Here is a 19,297-nt window from a genome sequence, read left to right on the forward strand (position 1 = left end):
GATGCCCATCTACAAACAGGGCCAGGCGGAGGACTTGGAAAACTACAGGCCTGTCAGTCTGACTTCAGTGACAGGGAAAGGTTATGAAGCAGATCATCCTGAGTACCATCACGCAGCACGTAATAGGCAACTAGGTGATCAGGCCCAGCGTGGATCCCAGCGTGGATTTACAAATGGTAGGTCCTGCTTGATGAACCTTATCTCTTTCTATGACAAGTTGACCTGCCTAGTGGATGAAAGGCTGTGGATGTGCTCTACCTAGACTTTAGTAAAGTTTTTGACACTGTTTCCCAGTGTTCTCCTGAAGAAGCTGGCTGCTCATGGCTTGGATGGGCGTATGATTTGCTGAGTGAAAAAATGGCTGGGTGGTGAGGCCCAAAGGGTTGTTGTGAAAGGAGTTAAATCCAGTTGGAGGCCGGTCACAAGTGGTGTATCCCAGGGCTCAGTACTGAGCCCAGTTCTCTTTAATATCTCTCTATCAGTGATCTGGACAAGGGATTAAGTGCACCCTCAGTAAGTCCACAGATGACACCAAGTTGGGCAGCAGTGTTGGTCTGCTCAAGGGTAGGAGGCTCTGCAGAGGGATCTGGATAGGCTGGACTGATGGGTTGAGACACACTGTATGAGGTTCTGCAAGGCCAAGGGCCGGGTCCTGCACTTGGGGCACAACAACCTCATGCAACGCTACAGGCTGCGGGAAGTGTGGCTGGAAAGCTGCCCAGCAGAAAGGGACGTGGGGGTATTGGTTGATAGCTGGCTGAATGAGCCAGCAGTGTGCTCAGGTGGCCAAGAAGGCCAACAGCATCCTGCTTGTGTCAGAAATATCATGGCCAGCAGGACCAGGGAGGCGATTGTCCCCCTGTACGCAGCTCTGGTGAGGCCGCACCTTGAGTACTGTGTGCAGTTTTGGGCCCCTCACTACAAGAAGGACATCGAGGTGCTCGAGCAAGTCCAGAGAAGGGCAACGAAGCTGGTGAAGGGTCTAGAGAACAAGTCTTATGATGAGTGGCTGAGGGAGCTGGGGTTGTTTAGCCTAGAGAAAAGGAGGCTCAGGGGCGACCTTATCACTCTCTACAACTGCCTCAAAGGAGATTTTAGCAGGGCGGAGGTCAGTTTCTTTTCCCAAGCAACAAGTGATAGGACAAGAGGAAATGGTCTCAAGTTGTACCGGGGAGGTTTAGGTTGGATATTAGGAAAAAATTCTACATTGAAAGCGTTGTGAGGCATTGGAACGGGCTGCCCAGGGAAGTGGTTGAGTCACCATCCCTGGAGGTATTTAAAAAATGTGTAGATGTGGGGCTTGGTAGACTTGGCAGTACTAGGTTAATGGTTGGACTTGATGATCTTACAGGTCTTCTCTAACTTAAATGATTCTACGACTGTAAGAATGAGGTGACATGAAACTCAACATTGGCATCCAGAGAGTTCTGCCTGTTCCTTTTCACAGCAGTGAACACCAGAAAGGCATAAACACAAAGAAAACTAAGAACGCAGGAGTTTCTATGTAAAGACTATCAGAACAAATAAAAAGTTTTATCAAAATCTAGGAGACAGGTAGTGAAATCATTTATAGACATCACAGCTGCTCCAGAGTCCAAGCTGGAGCATTTATTCTTCCTATCTGTAGAGAGGCTGAATTCATCCTTTCTCCAGCTCTTAAGCTATTAAAGACACACTGGCTTCGATGTGTGACCTTGCAATTACTGACTTTGTTAGGGACCCAGTGGATGATTGTGGATATACTGGAGTAACCAGCTCATCCCACCTCAAACGCACGTGTGAACTTTCATTCAGATATGGAAAAGAAAGTTGGTAGCAAGTAAGAGGAGTTGTTCAAGATGGAGAGCCGCATGGACTTGAACTGTGCTGCTGCTCTTCCTCCTATTAGCACAGATCTGGGATTTTTAGCTTGAGGAGAACTGTGGTCATAAGGTGGCCCATCTGCCCATGCCTCAATGCCGTGGGGAATACAGGGCCTGAATGTTCTTGAACCAATACTTCAAGGGCAGAAAAAGTCCTTGGTCTTCAGTAACTACAGTAGGCAGTCAAAGTATGAATGCACACAGTACTCCAGATACTGGCTTTTCCCTCTCTGAAAAAACATTGCTACAAAGAGATAACACTAAAAACAACAGACCGGGGTCACTAATTAGCTTATTTTTTGCTTTTCATCTCATATTCAGTTTTAGATTTGCTTGAGAGTATTCTGTCTTCTTCCAGCCTCTAACAGGTTAAATCTTCTAAACACAGTGAGTAACATTTCTCTTGATTTTGGTTACAAAACTAAGTGGGTGAAATTTGATCCAAATAAAGTCCTGTTAGTATCCACTATGATTTACTTGCCAGATTATATAACAAGAGAACAAGCACGTGTTCACAGGGGCTCCTTGTATAGGACAGGGTGGGAGACTGAAGGGAATTCAGGATCTTCCAAATGGGGCTCTGTTCCCATTGATATGGCTGGTTAAATAAACAAGGAAAAGACTCCTTGTTCATGGGAGCTGCGTGTGGATAATAGGACTGAGCTTCAGGAATTCAAAGCTTTTTTTCAATTAAAGAAGCCAAAATAAGCAAGGAAGGAAATTCTAAAACAATGAAAATTATGTGGAAAATCATATCGTTAAAAATACTTAAGACTAAATAGAAACAATATTGTCTCAATAGGCAAAAAGTGATATGGACCTTCTTAAATGCATTTATCATCCCATTAGTTTTTTTTTTTTAAGAGCTAACAAATTCTCATAGAATTTTAAACATCAAAGACAACTGCTGACCCTAAAATGTCTACCAGACTAGCTCAAAACCTAAGATTTTACATTGAAATCCTGCTACAGATAAGTAGAATTCTATAGTCATCTTGACAAAGAAACTTTTGAAAGACATCTCAATAACTAAAAATAAGCAAATTTTGAAATTTGTAAACAAGTTGCAAAAAGAACTTGGCCCCAGACTTCATGCAAACATGCATCTTCTGAACTACAAATACCCACCGTGGTTTACAGCACATAGTGTATTTCCTGCCTCGAGACTTGGCTATTGTCACAAACACAGGACAAAAAAGAGCAATAAAAGTGAGCTACAGGAGGATGTTGGGAACAGATATGACGAGAAGGCTGTGAGTGCAGTGCATGCTAGAGCGGGATGTGAAGGAAGAAAGGCCCCTTGAATTGATGTCACTGGAGTATTTGGGCAAAAAAAGAATGAAGCAGTACAGAGTGGGCAATGTTCGAGACAGCAGTTGACAGAGAAATAGCTAAGAAGGCATCAGAAAGCACTGAGAACAGGAACTGAGGTAGGATCAGGAATAAATATCGCCTTCAGGTCTTGAGAATGTGACTGCCTAAGAAAGTCTGGCGAGGGTGGAGAAATACAGAAAGACAACAGCAAGAAAAGGTGGCAAAAAGGTGAAAGCTGGCTGACAGATGACTAACACCTTTAGCAACGAAGAGAAAAGCTGAAGCTAGACCTGTAAGAAGACAGGTTACAAAAAGTGAATTAAGGGGTAGGAAATAGTTAAAGATAATGCTGGTTGAAGAACAGAAAGGTCTCTAGTGTTGGAGAAGAAAAGCCATGAAGGAAGTAAAGTTGTTGTAGATAAGACGGGCTTGGCCAGCTTGCAGTAGCTGGTTGCGCTGTCTGAGCTGCAGGACAGAATCTAGCAAGAGGGCTCCTTTGTTTGCACATTTCATGCAAAGAGTTTCCTGCTAGCACTCATGTGGTTGTTGTTGGCAGAAGTAGTTTTAAGGGCACGCAAAACCATTAAAAAAATAATGTTCCCCATCAGACAGACATTTCCCACTTCCTTTAAGCCCCTGCTATCCAGGTGCAAGTAAATACTATGAGGAAACATAAGCAAGAAAAAGTAGGAACTGCAGAAATCCTTGTCAATGAAGGTACCGAGGCTGCACTCTGCGGCGTACATACCAGTGCCTTCATCGGATACTGATTTAATGCTGTTTTGCCCAGAATTATCTAAAACTAGTCTGCACAGTGGAACAACAACTTCAGTAGAGAGCTGGAAAGCCTAATGGAAATGGAGCACCTAAGCTGTACAGTTCTTCCCGTACACAATGCTGATAATACAGCTCTCTAAAGCATTCTGCCCTCTTGCCTCATTTACTTATGGACAAAAAGGCTATGAATGGATTCAAGCAACCGAGGAAATTGAAGGTTACCAACCTTATCTTAATTTTAGTTAAATACCAACTAAGCCAACACATGGGCTATCCCACGTGGCTTGTGCCTGCCTATTTCTCCACTTGCCTTTTGCACTGCTTTGAGCAAGCAATCCTTCTTCAGATAAAATTTCAGTTCTAAAAAGAAAGTTCTCAAGATTTTCTCGTCACAGTCATTTCCCTGATTCTCAGTGTTTCTTCTACTTTCACTCACAGACAGCCAGAAGGGTCCTACAGGAACACTCTCAAACTGATGGGAAGTTTTCTGTCTCTGTAGAAGGTTGAGGTGCTGCAGCTGAATGTCCCTGGGCAACCAGTGGCTCTGAAACACATGCATCTATGGATTAGGTATTTTATGGGCTCTCAGCACACACACAAGCAAATTTCAGGCTTTGGATAACTAGAATTAAAAAAAAAAAAAAAAAAAGCCTCTTTCAAATTTGCAAGGAAGCATTTTTCATGGGTTTAAGAAGAAGGGGATAATTTTGGCTGGAGATATTTAAAGCAGCAAGGAAACATAGCCTTTCACATCCCATAACCTTTAAAACTCTCTGCAGAATGGTAAAACAATCAGGCTAGAAGCACTACAAAATGCTCACTTCGGTCTTCCCAGACAAACTTTCCTATTTCTTGTGGAAAACTCCCTCATCCCTCCAATGCAAGTCTCTCGAGACTCCTCAGCAGTCCTTCAGGGAGCTGTGCTTCCCCATCTGGAATATCCTTCTTCAACTCTCATGCTCTTCCTTAGCAGTGTGTTCCCAAACACACACTATGCTCTTCTTGCCACTAATCTGTCTTACACTTCTAGAGCATACCAACTACTGAACAAAGTGGGTAAGGTGATCCTTGATTTGCAAATTTCTGGGCTTTTCACAGGGAGAGGTGCCCACTGTTCCCAGTGAGGTAGCCCAGCTCCATCCTGGCTCTGAAAATAGCCAGTGTCTGATGTTGCAGAATAAGGGGAGCCTCTTAGAAGTCACCTAATGTTTTTTGTTGTTATTTTTATTCTTAAATTTATTTTTTTTATTTTTTTTAAAGCAGAGGATGTTTAGTTCTCCCATAAACTATTTCATACCATAAATCAAAAGCATTAAAGCATCATGATATTAGACTGATCTGTTTGATTCCACAATAGCCTGCAGCAATGAGTTCCACTAATAGCTTTACTTTCCTTTTTCTTTCAGATTACCACAGGATATCCCTTTGTGCAATACACGCTTTTCACAGGCTAATGCCAACGCTTACTCTTTCTCATTCTGGTATGTAAGAACACACACACTACATACTTTGGCATAACCTCAGCATCAGAGCCACATAATCCTCACTTCTAATCTTTCAATAAAAATATGCAAGTATTTTAACTAGAGCTGATCATCAGAACCGCATCTGGGAATAATACAGTGAGCTGACATTAGTTTCCATAGCATTTGGTATTTTGTTTTGGACATGTTTTAAGTTCCTAGCTTCTGTGGAATAACCACGTTCTCATTCTCCCGTTCTCAGCAGAAATCTATTCCCTCCCCCAACCAAAAAAAAAAAGAAAAAAAAAGAGAGAAAAAGAGAGAAAAGGAAAGAACAAAGATGAGATGAGAAGATGAGACGTCAATAAACTCTTTCTTCCACTGACTGAGCAGGGGTAAGCACAGATACCCTGCCACCATTCCCCACTTAGCCATATTATTCCTTAACAGCATTCTTCACTATCTTCTAAATCTGCACTAACCTCAGCTTTGTGTCACACTTCATCAGCTCATAGTTCACTGTCTTTAGGGCCCACATTAGCCTTCTAAAGGCTCTCCCCTTCAATAACCTTTTAAATAGCAGCTCTCTGCTGTCTACTGTTCCCTTTACATTTGGAAAAATCGTTTTGACTGGAAAAAGGTCATTTACTTTTCCAGAACTTCTCCTGGTCACCTTAAACTCCTGTCTGCCAACACTTTCTTAAATCATAGTAATTTTTCTCACCATTTTTCAGCTGATGCCATTCTCTCTTAGTTCTCATGACAGCCCCTAATACCAGCGTTAAAGATGGATCTTCATAGCACAGTCTATTCCTCCAGTGTAGCAACCCTTCATAATGAGAAATTAATCTGTTATTTTTAGAAACGGAACTATTTCACACTGCATTGTTAGGCTAGGTTAATTCTGCCTGGCATTGGTGATTTGTAGTAATGTAATGTTCCCAAGTTTTCCGCCTTGAGCATCTCCAGTGCTGCCAGGCAGGACCTGATATCCCACAACTCTGATGGGAAGAGAGGCAATTTTTTTCATGAAACTTACATTTTTAAAAAATTTTTCATCTAAAAATTCAAAACCACAATTCAAATGCTTTCATTGCAGCTGCGTTCAGGCTTTTACACTACAAGGTTTTGTTAAATGGTTGTGAAGGGGACAAGAGATTAGCATCCAGGTTATAGGTTATTTCACAGGAACCAACAATTTCTGCAACATTTCTTCCGTGCCCTGTCAAGTCATTCACCTTTGGCTGAACTTTTAATATGCCCCCAAACATCTGGATGATCAGAAATGATTTCTAACCTCATGGCTTACAGTGGTATGTCATTTTTCTAAATAAAGTACTCTTTAGCCATTTTCACAGTAGATTCCATTACTTCTCTTCTGGCAATTTCATGCTCATAGAATCACAGAACGGTTTGGGGTGGAAGGGACCATCTAATTCCAACCCCCCTGCCATGGGCGGGGACGCCTTCCCAATTAACTGAAATCAGAGAAGCTGTTCCCTTCACCATTAGATCCTAAGTTTGTGGAACAGCTGAAGAACATCTGATAGGAAGAAGGTTTCCATGACAAGGTTTCACTGTAAAAGATCCAACTTCAGATTTCTTGATAAGGAGATACTCCGTCACTGCAGAATATGTGATTCCCCACAAGTACTTTGCACGGCAGCTGTTTCTTGTACTTCAAGCAAATACTGTTGTCATGTGCAGTGTGCTATTTGTTTCCTCACATTAAACAAATTTGCTGATTTCAGTTTGAACACACTGCAGAGAAGGGGCTATTGCCAACAGCACAGGCCCTGGCCTTCTCAGAAACCTATCTGCTGTTGGCTGCCTATCTGGGTGGGATCCCCTCCAAAAATCTGTCCGTTAATAGAAAACAAGATCTCCAAGATCCACAAGCCACATATATGAACTGAGATACTCCACTACTGGACAACATTATTGAATTGTTACACCCAGAACCATTCACAGCATTATTTAGCAGCAAACTGCAGCAAGCAGGCCCGGCCCAGCCGGTCAGGAAGTGTCAGCCTCCTCCAGCACTCGGCCCTGTGGGGCTGGGACACCTGGTGTGCTCAGTATGGGGCTCTGGTGTTCCAATTCCCTGAGGCTCAGCACACCCCATAGTCACTATTTCATGATTGTTCCCCCTTTTCTTCTTGAAGGAAGAAGCCTGAGGTGGCTCTGGCAGCTCTACCCCTTCCACTTCTCCCTCCCACAGAAACCTCTCCTGGCAGCTCCCGCCACCTCACACCACACAGCCTGCTCCTCCAGGATGATCTCCTGATCACACTCTAACACAACCAACTTCTCTCCCACATTAGCTTTGACATAGAAACACCCATTTATCCCACCAAGAAAGCAAAGAGCACCAGCACCTCAAACACAGGCAGGCCTTGCTCTCCCTCCCTCCTGCTGGATTTTCTTACCTGATGGTGCACGATGGCGGCACTCTGGCCTGGGAGCCACTGAGTCTATCAAAGAATAGTTGAAAACAGTGAATTACTTGAGTGGAATGCAAAACGAATGCACATGCCACAGCAGGACAGTCTCCTGTAATATAACTTCCATTCATGCATTCAGGAAGGCCTGAGTGCCGCAGCACTATGTGCTTCAACAAGTAGCCAAAGGTGGCTTTAATGCTGAAGATCAGTTGTTCTGTTCTAACATCTGTACTTAAACACATCCCATATGTGAAATGTACTATAGAAGTATTTTTATTTCTATTAAAAAATATATATTTTTATTTGAACTCACTGGAACTGAGGAAGTAAATAACTGTAAATAATTCAGAAAGTCACAATTAAGGTTTATGCAGTTACATAAGTATTTATAGCAAATTGCTTCTACTAATAACTGACAACTCACAGATCAATTCTTCAGCAGTCCAGCCTGTCAGGCAATCAAGTGCATGCCTCCAAAATGGAACCGAAACCAGGAAGAAACACCAGTCTTCAGTGATCTGGCTGAGTATCAAAGTTGAGAGCGAATTTCTGGAAAAGGAATTTCAGTTGACCAAGAACACTCAGTAGTTTAAAAAATTGCTGCATAACACATCATTTTAACGTTGTTGCTAAACTGTGGTCTGCATTTAAATAGCAGAAAAGGCAGAAAGTTCCTTTTGCCATTCTCTTTCATGTTCAAAGATGAGTAATTTCTCACTTTCGTAAGGCTTTCTGAGAGTTAAGCATGAGGCAGTTTGCACAAATACAAACTTGGTCAAAAGGGAAGCATGCTTAGCGCTGTCTGAAGTGGTCAGAGAAGCTTAAAAATCTAATAGTCTGATTCTACAGCCACTTAATTTGCATGATTAGTCTGACTAAAGTCTTCAATAAGAAGGCTTCAACCAAAGATTTCTGATATGCCTTTTGTGGCAGCATTGTAAAAACAAATGCAACCCTGCTGCACAGAGATATGAATCAATGCTGAGGCTTACACAAACCTATTGCAAACAGTTCTCCATCCAACATCATGAATCTCATATATTTTCCAAGAAAAAAAAACGTACAACAATCTGTTTTATTTTAATCTTTATTATAAACAATTTTGTAGTTTCCAGAATGGGATTACTACAAACTAGATAACAAAAACATCCTTAGCTGAATCAGTTTTAGCTTTTACTAGATTAAATCAGAACCAGCAAAACAAATATTATTGGGGAGAGGAGGAGGGAGGATTTAGTCTATTCCAAGAAAAACAGCTTTACAAACATGAAATTATAAAGATATGCATCTGATCATATATACATAAGCAACTGATGACACCCTGGACAGAAACGTACAAGGAAGTTCTCTGCACATAAATAGATTTTTTAAAGTATATTTCTTTCACATGTATACAAAATTATTTTGCTTTCTATACTGAGCAAAGTTCTTGGAGACACAGCAGGGATTTCTAAGAGACTGAATCCCACTATCACTTAGGGTATGGGCTGTCATGCACACAGATGTAATAATACAATTTACACAGCATTCCTATACAATACTTGAGCTCCTTATATACATACTTACAAGTCACTTTTGTACATGAGATGCCACCTTTACAATTGAAATGACATCTCCCCTGAAAAGGCTGCATTAGTTCCAGTGTGTGTATAAAAGATAAAACAAGTTTCAAAAGGCAGCACCACTTGGCTTTCAGAGTCAAAAATTCACTGAGCTGCAGCTATATAGGGAAGGCAGTGGGGTGGTAACATTGACCCTTCTCTCTGTCTTTTGACAGTCCCAGTGGGGAAGGTTAAGATATGACCCTTGAATTCTATGCATCACCAATGTGGCTGTGGCAAGAAGAACTGACTTTAACAGATCCATGGCTAAAGCCACACACTTTTGATCTTCAGCTTTCCTATTAAGCTACTTTTAAGCCAAGTGTCTAGTTATGTCTTCTGGGGAGAAGTTTGGCTTTTATATGACCTTTTCACTATGGTTTAAGTTATTTATCAATAGCAGAGCTGGTTTCAGCACATATACATGACCTGTGAAACTCTTCTTTAATGCAGGTAGAAGGGTTGCATGATGCAACAATGACAGAGGACCCTGCTAAGCTTCTCCTGGAGTGGGGAATGCTCAGGACCTGTGAGAATCAGGCTCCAAGCTTGCTGTGGGATTAGGTCAGGCTTCCACTTTGTTTCAGGCACAACAGTGTCAAAAGAAGGGCTAGGGTTTTGCTCCTTGTTTGTCTTAATCATATTTTGTCCAACTAGAAAACAGTACCCAGAGAACATTCAGAACAGCATGCAGGTAGCGCCTTTTAAGACCTGGCACAGTGTCAAGACAAATGCTACCCAGTATCAGCAATGCCAAACACTATTAGCTGCATCCATGGGTTACACACAGCCATACTCATACCAAACCGTCTGCTGATCCCCCTGGGGGTCTGGAGACCCAGGAGTGCTGTTGGAGCTGCTTCCTCTCATGGGCTCCTCCATAGCCCCACAGCTGCCTTCTGGTAGCTTACCCTGGCACTTGGTAAATAGGGCATCACCCTGGCCTTGCCCTAGGGAAGTATTTCCCTCAGTGCTGCTGGAAACAGCTCTGACAGAGGCCACTGTGGCCACCTCCCCAGTACGAGGGGCTGGCTTAGGTTTGACTTTAGAGGGAGTGTGCGGAGTGGGTGAGTAGTGTTGCCCAGGGCTCACTCGCTCCTGTTGCTGCATGTTCAGATTGCTGGTGGAAGCAGTGGGTGAGGCAGAAAACTGATGGAAGGAGAGTGGCCTCTCATCTTTTGGTGGGGCCAGGGAAAGGCGCCTTGCATCAAGCTGCCGACAACGAGAATCAACACTTTGCAAGGAACCTGCCACCTTTGCAGACTGGGGCCTCTCTCTTAAGGTCACCTGGGAGCTTGTTGGCACAGAAGCTCTACAAGTCTGACTGACAGCATCCTTGCCCCCACGCAGGTCTGCTGCTGATTTCTGAGGGCTCTCCTGCCTGTATGTCTCTGGGCCGGTGGCTCTGAGGAGGTCTGCAGAGGCTAAGCTGAACGCCCTGCTCAGTGACGTACTCCTCCTGCTCACAGCTCCAGGCTGCTGCGGCTGTGCCATTTGCCGCATGCCACTCGCGGGTTGGTGCTGTGGTGTGTGAGGAAGCTTAAGGGACCCCTGGGAGCTTGCCTGAGGCTCGGGTTCGACTTGTCTGAGGTTTGGCTTCATGTAATTTCCAGGCTTAGTCGTTCTTCCTTCTTCACTGGCAATGGCCATCTTTACAGTTGGAGAAGTATGACTAGTGGGCATCTTAGCAGCCTCCTTTCTGGACGGTTGAACCAGCAGGTTCCCAGTAGCTGAAGGCTCATTTGCTTTCTTAAAATAATCACTCAGCAAATCATCTCTGTTACTGGAGGTATCCTGGTGTGAAAAAACATGCACATGCTACATTAATGACAACACATCTTGAGCAAAGAATCATGCACAGCTTTTCTTTCAGACAATCTTCCTTCCCACTTATTTCAAGAGACACAAATAAAACCATGGATTTTATATTAAAGTGTGGAACGGAAGATACAAATGCATACAATGGATATAAATTCAAATCAAGGAGTAACATGCTCATCATAATTAATTGTGACAGCCCTGTTTGCCAGATTAATTGTCATAAACTTAGAAAATTTCACCCCACTAGTAACCTGGGCAGCAGCTCTTTTGACACCAGCCACTATCACTGTAACATCACTGTCACAGGAATGACAGCAGCCGTTGGTACCAGCAGATATCAAAGATGGTCTGTCATTTTCCAGCATACAGTTACTCTGGATAACACACTACTGTAATATCAGGGATATAAAAAGAAAAAAAAAATACCTTGGGGAGATATGCTAGCATTACAAGAAAGTTTCATAGCTTCTCCATTGATTTCCGTCACCTCTCCCAGTCAATATATTATATATGTTAAAAGCTGCATGTACAACATAATGAAATGTACCAAAAAATCATTATAGTAATTGAGAAATGATTGCTTGCCCACAATTAGCTTGCAAATTTCAAGTCAGACAATTAACCTGGCAGTAAAAGAAAATGTATATTGAATATTTCATTGGGATAGTCCATGCAAATCAAAATGGTGATGTTTGATCAGCTGCCACTGGACTATTAGTAGGAGGCATGCTCAGAACAGTTAAAGGACATGCTCTTCATGAAAAATGCACTGAAACAAGCTCATGAAACATATTTCTTTTCTCTAGGGAGCATGTTAAAGCTTAATATATTCACTTCATTAAAATGCCAACCATTTCTTCCAGTTACAGAACGTATTTGCTAGAAGTGAACACTATCAATAGTGATAGTAGTTCAAATGCAGCTGGAAAATTTCTATGCTCAACTAAATGTTACAATGTTAAGGTTATTTTTACCTCACTTTAAACTGCTGTTATGCACATTAAATTAACATCACAGAATTACTTGTTCTTCAAAAACAAGCGTGTTTATGTACAAGCACTGGAAATACTTTATGAGCAAGTAATGCAAGTGATCTCACAAACTTAGTCTTTTAAGTAACAGCTGAGAGTTACAATACGCTTCTATAGGTATTAATATGCTAGCAAAAGCTGTGGGGTAAGTTGGAAGCTGTTGCCTTCGTAGCAAGAACAACGGATACCCTGGGGATATACAGTGAAGTGGATCTCCTATTTCCCCTGCCTGTTCTGTGCCTCATGCTGTCGGGACATGAATGACTGAGGACCGATTCGAGTGACTGCGAAGGTTCCTGATGGAGGGGAGGACATAGGGAGTAGCAAGAGGGATACAGTGCATCAGCTTCTAACAGAAATTGGTGCAATGAAATCATTTCACTCTCATCTAAACTGCGCCGACGCTGAAAAGGAACAAGGATGACAGAAAGAATGAAAATGGAGACATGGTCAGGTAGTTAGACAAAAAAAATCAAATCAAATTTTAAACACGCCTAAAAGCTATGAAATTTATTTGGATAACTAGTGAATAGGAAGCACATTTAAGTAATGCTCTGAAACTTCAAGGACTATAATTTACTGATGTCATAAAACAGTACAGCTCTGCTGATTTCATTGCTGTTACCAAGGTATTCATTGAACAGAAATACCTGTTCACTTACACTATCAGGGAATTGTTCTTGAGATGTTAACATGCTCGATACCGCAGCACTTCAGTACTGTACAGCATGTCTAAGCAGCACCAGACAAATGCCATCTAGAAACCAAGTATTTCATTTCTGACCAAGCATTCAGAGCGTGGCATTTTCTTGCAGTCACAGAACCAATAGAACAGTGCCAGTCAGCACACAAAGCACGGTGAAAGCACTGGAAACTTCCTTCAGAAAGAAAACACTCTCAAATGCAACGATGGTATTTTCAGCTTAGGAAATGGTTTTAATAACTGCATATTTTGCATTTCTGGTGAAAACTACTTTTAGGTTTCATATGTAATTATGGATTTAGCAGCTGAAAATCACACAAAACTCAACCTTTTACAAATAAGAATAGCTGGAGTTCAGAATCGGTGCTATAATATGAAAGCTTAAAAGTTTGTTTTTAAAAAGTCCCAGCAGTCCAAAATATACTACTTGCAGTGAGTTATTTGCATGGCCTGCCATAGCCATTGCATCAAAATAAATCAGCAAACACTGCAAAAGTTAATCTTGGCTTAGTTGTTTTAAAAGGTTCATTCTTCAAATTGTCAGCTTGCAAGATTCGATACCTCTCTGCAAGTTCCACACATACAAAGATCTTCTTGTATTTCCTGGTGTTCCTAAACCCTCATGCCCCTGCATGCATCAGTTTTGAGCAGTTTTGCAGCACCTCAGGACTACTTACACTTGGTGGGGATAGCCTGCTGCTCTCTTCCAGGAACTCTTCCAAGGTTACCATCTCACTGCCAGGTGAGGCAGACCGTTGCCTGCCTGCGTAAGACTGAGATGGAGCACTCTTCTGAGGTACATCATGAGAGAGCAAACCATTCCTGTGGAAGGAGGACTCATGCCTGTTGCTAGGGCCTAAGACAGCAGAAGCGGAGTGATAGGGATAGTTGTCTCGGAGCAAGGCTGGTGCCTCTCTGCTTGGCACCATATCTTCACTGCTGAGGCTCTCAGTTCTACCATGGATATGATCTAAGGAACCTGAGAAAAATCATAAATATCATTGAAGTCACCATTTTCCCCTCATTTCAGTAGAGTTACTGAAGTAGGAACTTTGTGATCTAGGGACACTTCCCAACAGCCAGCATGTGTCTTCTCCCATGGAACTCAAGGCAGTCAAAACTCTGACAAATCAGCACTAGTAAATGTCTTACAGTATATTCTTTGAGCCCCTATGTTAAACAAGTACAACTACTTGAACCTGGCAGTGGGATAGCAAAATGATTTTTCCAAAACGTTGGATCTCATTTATCCTTCAAGGACTCAGAATTTTAGCAAGTCTGAGTGCACCGATTACTTACATAAGCTGTGTTCAGAGTAAGAAGAGCAGAGACCTGTTATTGTAAAAAGAATTTAAAGAGTCGCCTGTTACTTCCCACAATATGATGCCAGTCAGACTAAAGCAAAACTAGACTGCCTGCCTTAAACAACCATCCCTTGCCAGAATCAGTCTTAGAAAAATACTTGTTGCCAGAATTGTTTTGATTCCCAAGACAGCCATGTCCAGATTCAGATTCATGTCCAGATTCAATCATTACAATTTCAAAACAACAGTCTTCAAATTCAATTGGAAGGAAAACAGTATTTTGCATACAATTTCATGTAATTTCACTTCCTGTTTGTTAGAACTCAGCTGTAAAAGCTTTACCTTTCAAATTGAGTGGTGAACTACTGCTGGACGCATTTCGACTGCTCTCTAGACTGTTTGGCCTGGATACTGAAAAACACGAAACCAGCATATAACAAACAGATCTGAAGTTCTGTTGATTTTCTAAAAAAGTTGGCTGCAGTCTGCCTTCTGAAAATAGGACCCGTGCAACTAAGTCATTTGGAAAACATTAACAACATAATATACAGAGGATGACAGTCTGGACACAGTAGAAATCCTTCTCCTTTGTCAAGTCAAGTTGTTCAGGATCACCTATTTTTTTCTCACTTCTATCTTTTGCACAAAGAAATATGCTTTTACAGCAACTGTAAACAAAGTAACATAGATAATAAATAAGTTCATGTGGTCAAAGTAACATAGATAACAAGTCAGTTAATGTAGTAAGTTGCCTGTCTCCTTCTCAGTTTGTTTCTTTGGAAGGAGCTGGTAACCAGGCTGCAAATGCAAATCTTTAAGCAGACAGTGCTGCTGCTGCACCTCTGTTCTCACCATGCGCTCCCCTTTTCCCCAGTAATATTTTTTTTTGATTCACTTGCTTAAGAAAGGAATCAAACATTGTTCAGAAAAATCGGCAGCAAAACTGTATGACATGCATTAGAGTCTGTTGCTGGGGCTACTCAATTTGTCTCAATGTCAGCATTATTTTTGAAAACTTATTCTGGGAAAACATCCATTACAAGCTTCTCAAGAGAAAAATAAAAGTATTTAGACCCACATTCCCCAAACGGTTTTACATTACTACACCTCATCCTATAAGGTTTATTTAACTAAAACATTCCAGGACAACTCACATGGATGCAATAAAACATGTCTTAATGTAGAGGTTTAGAGCATTTGTGTATGCTACAAGCTTACCATGCTGTCTGGTGCTTGCAAACTCTACCTCAGGGGACTGTTCACATAGATTATCTTCTGAATTATAGCCTAAAAAGAACATAAAATTTAGAAGGCAATATTGAACACAAGAAGGTCATTCCTTCAGGTCAGTTTCCAATGGATTCAGCAGTGTAAAAGACTGAAAGACTGAAGTGATCAAGGGGGTTTTATAGAGCCAGCACTGGAAGAGCAGCCACCCTCCAACCACTGCTATGAGTCACTGGGCAGGGAACCGTGGGACAACTGACTAACATCCAAATGTCAAGTTGATGGCATTAAAAGAGCAAGAAAACCCTGTATCTGATTGCTGTTACGCAGATAAAGCAGGAATGAAAATACGTGGGCTCTGTTTTTGTACTTGAATGCCATAGAAGCCATGTTTCACCCAGGTAGGGACTAAGAAGTAGCCTGACTTACACAAAGAGCTGGTAGATCAAATGCACTACACACCTTTCGGTCTGCTCTGGAGCCTGGAGATGGGAGTGGAAGTGTGCAGGTGAATAGCAGAGGTCGAGTAAGTCCTGGGACCCAGCTCCACACAGCCGTGTTTTGTCACAGAGTCTGCTGAGATTTCAACATTATCATTGCTGCCTCCATGATGGGAATTCCTCTTTTGCTTTAGGTCCACCAACACTGAGGGGGAGAGAGGTAAATAAATACGAGACTATGAAGACTAGCACTAGGAGATTTGTATTTATCTGCCCATATAAACATGACAAGCAGGCACAAAAAACGCACAACATAGGCGCTAGCTTTGCAAGCTTTTCCATAAACACTTCAGTATTGAACAGGAAATTTCTGCCACCAGTTTTTCGATCGTGTGTGCTCTCTGTAAAGTGTGGGAGTGACAAGGGCTGCTTAGTGCCAGTGGGAGGGTTGATATTATACATGCAACAGTTACTGTGAAACGAGGAAGAAAAGGAGCAAAGACATGAATGCAGAAAAAATAACTGAGGTGTGAAATTCCCATCATATTATTCCTCGCAGGTACATTTTATAAGCACTTACTTCAGTAATAAAATAAAATGAGGAAAGAGTGACAGAAGGCACACTCTTGTTCAAAGAGAAAAAATGTTGATTTGGAAATTAACTATCATGATTCACACGCTAAGATAATTGCTTTCAGGTTTAGTTTTTGCTGTGGCAAGAGCTCAGTCTCTTCAAGGTTAAAACTCTGCTGCTCTTACGATGCTCTGCTACAGTGCCTGTTAGGTGGAATTCATAGGATCGTAACATGAAAGCAACAAAAAACTAACCACTAGTATATCATTTAATTCAGAAAGCTGAAGACATCATTCCTAGTGATGAGGTGGGTTACTTCGATAATTGTAACACTTTAAGGCACCCATATGATAGAACAAAATTTAAGGAATTTACTTATGCAAGATTCTAGTTTCCGATATATTTCTAATGAGTACATACTTAACTAATACTAATTGAACGCTGAAAACACAGCAGAGCGCAGTGGTCAAAAACAACAACTTGCAGAGACAGCAGACAATTAGTTCAAAGCACAGAGTAGCAGCAAAGCTGTATTAGAGAAAAACAGACCAAGTTACTGTCATATTAGATGATTCCTGGAAGCTTACTTCTGAAACGATGTTGTACCCCACAGTCTGTGTGGGCTCCCTAGCACAGGGCCTGCACTTTCTCTCAGAATTGGAGTTGATGGCACTTCTATGGGGCAATTACTGGGTAAAGTTTGGCAGCGAAAATCTGCATTTCTAATTGACTTTGAAGATGCACTTAACACCTTCCATAAATGCCAGAATTATTAATCGCCCTGGAGACAAACACACTCTTACAAACCCCAAAACGGGCAGCAACAGGCTTCTCTGCCAGTGCCCTTGGTTGTGCCACTTCTTGGAGTGAGAATGGAGATGAGACAGATCCTTCAGCTTCTGTGCTGAGCTCTCCCATGAGCACGTTGCCTGGGATGCACACACTTCTAACACAGAGCAGGGACTGAAGCCACAAGTTCACTTCAGAAGCCACCAGGTAGTGACTACCAGGCAGTAAGAATTCTAGGCAACAGATCCATGATGAAAGTTATTCCCAATCTCAAGAGAACAAACCTACTTGTCTCTTCCAAAAAATCTTTCAAGCCTGAAGCAGCAGGAACCTTAACTTTATGCTCAATCCAAGATGAATTTCACAGCCGGACTTATAAAAACTCTCTAAATAGCAGGTTAGGATGCAAACAACAAGAGATGTCACAGGGAATAATTTTCCCAATAGCTTTTACTCTACGTTTAAAGATATGTTATTTAGAAGACAATGATGTTTTAAAAATTGCCATTTTTAGCATTTAGTTGCACAGAATATCGGAAAAATCTCCAGGATTTGAAACTGCTTATATGTTAGGTTTGCATTTTAGTAGGACTGTAACACTGTAGAAAGCATAGCAACAGCAGATCAGTTCAACACTTTAACTGGACATGCTGCAAGTATGTGATTGCAAGGAAATATGGAAGCGCAGAGCAATTTCACTTACTTATAACATGCACCACAGCCAATATACATACGCAAACTGTATGCCATGAGGTCCCCTAAAATTGTGCTGCATTGAAGAAATGATCCACAGTGTACAATAGTGATTCATCTTCTACAGGATAATTTAAGTCCATGTTCACTAATCTGTGCTTGTATTTAGAGTACTGTAAAGGCATGCTGAGTGTTTCTATTAAGGTGTGTGTTCTTTTAAGGCACGGAGGATTTTTTTTCGTTTAAAATATTTGTCAGAAGTAGATGAAAATAAATACTAAAGAAAAGGTGTTAGAAATCTCCCAATTCCGAGAAAGAAAGAGGTTCATTAGGAGAAGATGGGATGTCGGAAGAAGACCAGAACCGGAGCCGATCAGAGAGAGACTGATGATTCGGTGGAGATTTAGGAGACTTTTCTTTATCCTTGCTTTTGCTTCTGAAAAAGGCAATCTTTTTGCGCTGTGCAGCTAAATTGTTATCACCCAGGTATCCCAAAAAGAAGAAGAAGAAAAAAAAAGTGAAAAAAAACTTGTGAATAAAGCTTAAGTGTCTTAAAACAGATTAAATACTACACAGCAAATAACAAATGAAATAGGCTACGCAGACTAACACATTTACAGGACTCAGATTAACATGTAATTAGTCATAGTTAATCTGACTCACCTTAATGCATAGATTAACAAATATGCATAAAATATAAGCAACTCCACTAAGAAATAACTGTTAGAGCACACAAAATGTTTTAATTAAAAGAGAAAATCAAATAGGTCTATGTGCTACTTGGTGATTACATACATTCAAATTTCCTGGTCGTTTTCTAAGCTTTAGTGCTGATGGTCGTCATCTCAACATAAGCATGTTTCACATAAAATCAAGATGAATGAAAACGCAGAGACTTTGTTATCTCTGGCACTTGGTGAGGGACTTGTTTTGGGTAAAACCCAAGTCCAAATTCCCAGGTGGAACTTTAGATGCACAATAAACACTTCTAACATCTCCTGGAACCTCATGGATGATTTGGGACATGCATTAATTGAAGTGAATCAAAGATCTTGAAGAATTAGTATGAAGAAAAGGAAACAAAAAACCCAAACAAAGCAAAAACCTCAATCAAACAGACACTTGGAGTAGTTTGTAACAGCAACTCTGTGCTCCTCAGCTGCTCCCCTTCTGTCTCCCCCACTTCCCAGTGGGAATAGAGAAATTACTACTTAAGGATGAAGTTCGAAACTGATTCTTGAAAAGTACCCTTGG

At 41.5% G+C, this 19,297-nt stretch overlaps 2 protein-coding genes across 6 annotated transcripts in view; both read right to left on the reverse strand.

The window, feature by feature from the left end:
- Positions 1 to 8,777, reverse strand: part of GPR68 (G protein-coupled receptor 68) — a 35,699-nt gene extending 26,922 nt beyond the window's left edge. The window contains exons 1-4 of the mRNA XM_080596315.1: positions 8,285 to 8,777; positions 7,846 to 7,890; positions 6,141 to 6,245; positions 4,264 to 4,497 (exon numbers count right to left, since the gene is read on the reverse strand). The gene's annotated coding sequence lies outside the window, so the exon portion shown is untranslated. The remainder of the gene's footprint in view (positions 1 to 4,263; positions 4,498 to 6,140; positions 6,246 to 7,845; positions 7,891 to 8,284) is intronic.
- A 154-nt stretch (positions 8,778 to 8,931) lies between these two features.
- Positions 8,932 to 19,297, reverse strand: part of CCDC88C (coiled-coil domain containing 88C) — a 91,816-nt gene continuing 81,450 nt past the window's right edge. For 2 of the 5 annotated variants that reach the window (XM_080596250.1, XM_080596254.1), the window contains 6 exons: positions 16,010 to 16,192; positions 15,539 to 15,607; positions 14,663 to 14,731; positions 13,694 to 13,995; positions 12,502 to 12,717; positions 8,932 to 11,255 (listed from right to left, as the gene is read on the reverse strand). In XM_080596250.1, coding sequence (XP_080452376.1) covers positions 10,242 to 11,255; positions 12,502 to 12,717; positions 13,694 to 13,995; positions 14,663 to 14,731; positions 15,539 to 15,607; positions 16,010 to 16,192 — 1,853 coding nt within the window. In that variant the 3' untranslated portion in view covers positions 8,932 to 10,241. The remainder of the gene's footprint in view (positions 11,256 to 12,501; positions 12,718 to 13,693; positions 13,996 to 14,662; positions 14,732 to 15,538; positions 15,608 to 16,009; positions 16,193 to 19,297) is intronic. The other 3 variants (XM_080596253.1, XM_080596251.1, XM_080596252.1) reach the window with 3 other exon arrangements.

This window comes from Anser brachyrhynchus, assembly GCF_964034855.1.
Source record: "Anser brachyrhynchus genome assembly, chromosome: 5".
NCBI lineage: Eukaryota > Metazoa > Chordata > Aves > Anseriformes > Anatidae > Anser > Anser brachyrhynchus.